We start from the raw sequence: 5092 nt of genomic DNA, 5'->3' as shown, positions 1-5092 counted from the left end.
ATATATTTGTAAATAATTTATAGAAATAAATATTTTTTTATGAGTTCAAATCATTAAATATTTAAGTTAAATTTTTGATCAAGTCATATTTCTTAGAGAAAAGAAGAAAAAACTGTGTCTCCTATAAACAATAAAGCTGCATTCGCTCGAATGCAAATATTTACTCGTCATGCAAGTAACTTCGCGCAAAAATATCCACTCAGCTTCGTCGCATATCCCTCAACTGCTTTCTTCATCCTTCTACTATATTATACGTTCACTATATATTCTTTCCGGCCTTCTCGCGCGACCCCGCTCATTCTATCTCATCACGAATTGTAAACCCACCTGAAAAATCTGCTTGAGGGAGAAGAGAGCCCGTCGCAGCTCGCGGCCCTCGCTGTTCAGTAATTTTTCTGCAACAGACAAGCAACACGCAACCATTTATTATAATAATATCGCATGCACACATATACGCGCTGTCGTCGTGAGCGCACTGGCGCACATTGTTGCTGGGGCCCCTTTTTGCAAAGGAGCCCATTTTCAGATCACGGTACTTAAAGCGTCCGTAATGAAGAGGCTGCGTTTACCGTAGCCTCTTCCATCGTGGCAATTCCATCCGATCGCGCACGCGTGCACCGCTAATTTGATATAAATTGCCGTCAGATTATTGAATCTGGCCCTCGGGCGAGACCGAGAATCTTCATCGTCGAGATTATTAATTTTAGTATCACCAAACGAAAACAACAGAATTAATGAAGTGTGGTGTCAATGCCAGCCCAGTAAGTGGAGAAATTTATCATGAAAGATTAATGTAGTTGTGCTAAGTGGATAAGTAATTGTTACAATTAATGTAACTTTAATAAGAATTAATTTTTTTTCCGTAAAAATTTCCAAATACAGGTATTTCATTCAAACGTAAATGCTATCAATATAAAATCTATATCTAAATGAAATATATACAAAATACACTTTAGAATTACAATATTTTATTCTGTAAATTATCTCCAATTATGTTATTTTACTATTTTATCAATCTTCAAAATTATTTGATCTATCTCATTATTTTTAATAAACTTAATTTAATAAATTTAATCTAATAAACTTAATCTAATAACTAAATAAATTTAATCTATAATAAATTTGATGTAATAAATTTAATCTAATAACTAAATAATATCACATAAATAATTTATTAATCTCTGTAAAGTTTTCTCAAATAGAGCTTTTACATTTGCTCAGCGACTAGTATGTAATCAATATTGAACAAGGCGAATGTGCAGATATTCAACATGCTACCGCACCATATTCGATATATATATCCTCTGTTCTCCCGAGAGGATTCATGATCCCATTGAGAAGCTCATCATTTGACTCTGTTCTCCTACGAATGGATTTATTTATTAGATAAACAATCGAGCAAGCACCAGGTGCGCAATTAAACAGAGATTCGTAATTAAGTCCCATTAATTTTGCACGTTTAATTTTCCAACCAAAATCTTCATTTCGTCTCCACATCCGTTTTTTCTCTCGCCATTCAGTGCGCGATCCTTTTTCAATCATGATCCACCGATTCACCGTATTACTAATAATTGAATTCCATTTCATCGACGATGCGGCAGGGCAAATTCAATTCCGGCCATACCGGAATTTTCTGGGGAAGTTCGCGGATAGTTTATCAGAATGACGAAAAAAGGAATGAGTCTAGTGAAACGTGTTATCGGGCAAAAGCGTGGAAACGCCAATATGCCGTGAATATATGCAGTGGGAATTTTACCGGAAACAAGGTGAGAAAAGTTGAACATGTCGGTACGATGTATTATATACACAAAAGGCAATTTCTGTTTGCACTCTTTGATAAGCACAATTTATCATTGTTCTCTTTCTTCTCTCTATTTTTCTTATATCTTCGTACAGTTTGATTGAAAATAATCATTTAGTAGTATAACGTATAAAATAACAGCATGATACATAAAATCGATCATTTTTTACTATTAATTCTATTCTATTTAATTCTATTTCTTTACTATTTTTTAAATTATTATTATTGTCGACCACATTTTAATTTTAAGTTTAAATTAATAAAATTTTGGCACTTAATTTTTAATTTACTAAAATTTAATTTTTTGTCTAAAAAATTTTTTTAATATAAAAAATGTTTAATAATGATATCATATAAATATAAAATTACTCTTCATTTAACGTGGCCTCATCTCATTTGCAATTTTTACGTAACTACGCCTTTTCGTCTGTCCAAGTTTTGCATTGCAGCGAACCCAATTCGCGATTTCTTTCGCGGAAAAGAAGGCCCGATGCGACCGCATAATCCATAGCTATCACGCGATCTCCAAATGCATAATGCATGCAAGAGAGAGATGGTCCAAGGAGAGAAGTTATGAGAAAAACGAGCGAGAAAGAGAAAGAAGGGAGATATGCAAGGTAATTAGAAGTTCGCTGCAGGGTAGTTGCGAAGGAGTCGGGGAGAAGGATGAGGCGAGGAAGAGAGAACAAACGATGTCTTCTAAGAATAGCGGTCTCAAGGCCCTGGGGCCCTTGGTTCCTCCGTAATCAGTGACCATATAAGCAAAGGTCTCCTCTTCGATCCTTTTTGCTCCGTTTCTCTGTCTCCGCTTGGTATCTTCTTTTCGCTGCTAAGCAACTTTGCCGAACTACACTACGTGTATAATGCGCTATTGTTGCCTATATATTCACTTTCATTTAATTTTCACTCTGATCAATGTTTTAGCGTTAAGTGCTTATTTTATTGTGCTACTGTAAACAATTTATTGATTTATTTTGATAGCTGTGGATTAGATATCTAATTGATTCTAACAGAATTAAGAAAAAATAACATTTTATGTATTTTAAATGTGTACTTATATTTGCTAAGTTTCTTTAAAGTTATATTTAAAGTTATATAAATATCCTAATTACTTTTTAATTACTATTTCAAAAATATTTAGCAATAATATTTTCATGTAGATGCAAAAATTAGTGTAATCAATCAAAATATTAATATGAGATATCTATATATTTGTATGTATTTTCAAAATAAACAAATTTACAGGCATTCAACATTAAAAATTTATTTTATTAATGTAATTGTTTTATCAAAGTCGTGACGACATCTAATTTATGAGAAAAGTAATATGACAAGGAATATCATAATATTCATATGGCATGATAAATGTTATTACGTACTATTTTTATCCGTAATTGTTTGTTCCAGGAGCGATGCCAATTGGCATATAACATTGTTCTAATATAAGAGTAGCAAAGAGAATGAGAAACGATTCAAAAATATAAAAATATCAAAAATATTAAACAAGATTATAAATTTAATTTCACATTTTTTTCATTTTGCATCTTAAAAAACAGTTACAATACAAAAAAATTTTGCTGATTACGATACGTGTTAGCTTTAAAATCTAATAAGATAATTTGAATAAGATGTCATAAAATTTTTTATAACAGTAAATTAAAAACTATAATTAAAAATTGTAGTTTCTGTTTTAAATTTAACATTTAGCAAATGCTGTGAAAAATTAAAAGAGTCTTCATTATTTAAATAAATTTATTTTAATAAGTTATAAATAGAAATAAATTCGACGAAACAACTATCTCTATTGTCACAATTAAATAATAATAAAAGATCAATTTATTAAAAATTTAGAATTCGTGAAAATTTCCATTTGTTACTAAATATTAAAACATCTAATCCATTTCGTGGACAACCAAATACTATTGCCAGATTTTTCAGCGCGAGCGAAATCCGAATCCACATGTCGCGTGATACGTGAAAACGTGCTCTCGTGGCACATCTCTCTCTGCTATGTAATGCGTCCGGTTAACCAGCTAGCTGCGGAATATTTGTATGATCTGTTTGTGAGTGAAACAGAATAGTGAAATTCATTGTTACCGCATGATAAGTACACTTCATGCTCATCAATGCGAAGATAAAAGGCAATCAATAAGTGAACAATGGAACGCAATAATTGTAACGCTTTCAACAAGAACTGTGTTTAGACATATAACAATTATAATTTTTATATTTGGTGCATATGTATTTATATAGATATACGCAATTAATTTTGCATTTGATTATCAAATTTTATTGTTTGTTGTTAATCATATATAATCATATGTTATTAATAATTGTTAATAATATGATTATGATGATATTTTATCACATCTTATCTTTATTCTGATATTTGTTTTTTATCATAAATTATTATCAATAGACATTTATTTATTTTAAGAATTTCTATTTATATTAAATATGCTAAAAAAAAGTATGAGAGAAAATATTTATATAGGTTAAAGCATTTAAAAGTTTCATAGACGCGTTATAAACACTTATTTTAGATTTTCTCTATCTAATTTTTCGCTATCTAAGAATCTCTATTCCGTAAGCTCTTCTTATTTCCATTGCTTTTTAAGATATTTTTGTCCATTTGGAATAGCACATATTTAAATATAAATAAAATATGAGGGATATTCTTGCAAGATTGATCGTTTTCACTACTCGCTTTTCAAAGGTAGCTAAGTCACATAGAAAGAAGAAGAGAAGAAGGATCAAAATGAAAAAAAGACAGACAAATTTCATGAGGGTCGAAGATACACGAAGAACCGTTAAAATATGTAAAACGGCATGGTCCACTTTGGCTTCCGTTCCTCTGCCCTTTTGAAACTTCTTTTTTCTTGCTTATTCTGTACCTTCGATTATCTCCTCCACCGCCTTCACAGAGTTCAATGAACCTGCACACAGAGCCTGCAGGTGTACCTGACACACATCATTCGCAAATTTCTCTGTGGTATTTAACATCTATGAAACATTTTAGTAAGATTTTTATTTAGCAAATTTAACGCGTAATAAAATATATTAACATTGCTAATCTTTTTCCTGAACTTTTTAAGTCCAATTTAAAAATTTGAAATTAAAATTTCATAAATACATAAATCATAGCCGATAATATCAAGTAATACATGGAAACAAAATAAGATACGCACCCAATCTAATTTCGTTTTACTATCTGAACATACTTATACACATTCTGATTATTAATAATTATTAGCCTTCCTTTTTTATCATGTCTAAAAAAATATAATTCTT

General features: G+C 30.7%; 1 protein-coding gene across 4 annotated transcripts in view; it reads right to left on the bottom strand.

Annotated features, from left to right (window-relative positions):
- The window catches only part of LOC108693952 (FH1/FH2 domain-containing protein 3), a 139995-nt gene that overhangs the window by 34158 nt on the left and 100745 nt on the right, over positions 1 to 5092 (bottom strand). For all 4 annotated transcript variants that reach the window (XM_018203186.1, XM_018203188.1, XM_018203184.1 and 1 more), the window contains one exon: positions 328 to 395. In XM_018203186.1, the coding sequence (XP_018058675.1) occupies positions 328 to 395 (68 nt within the window). The remainder of the gene's footprint in view (positions 1 to 327; positions 396 to 5092) is intronic.

Source organism: Atta colombica, unplaced genomic scaffold (assembly GCF_001594045.1).
Source record: "Atta colombica isolate Treedump-2 unplaced genomic scaffold, Acol1.0 scaffold111, whole genome shotgun sequence".
Taxonomy (NCBI): Eukaryota; Metazoa; Arthropoda; class Insecta; order Hymenoptera; family Formicidae; genus Atta; species Atta colombica.
This window is presented reverse-complemented; position numbering and strand designations above follow the sequence as displayed.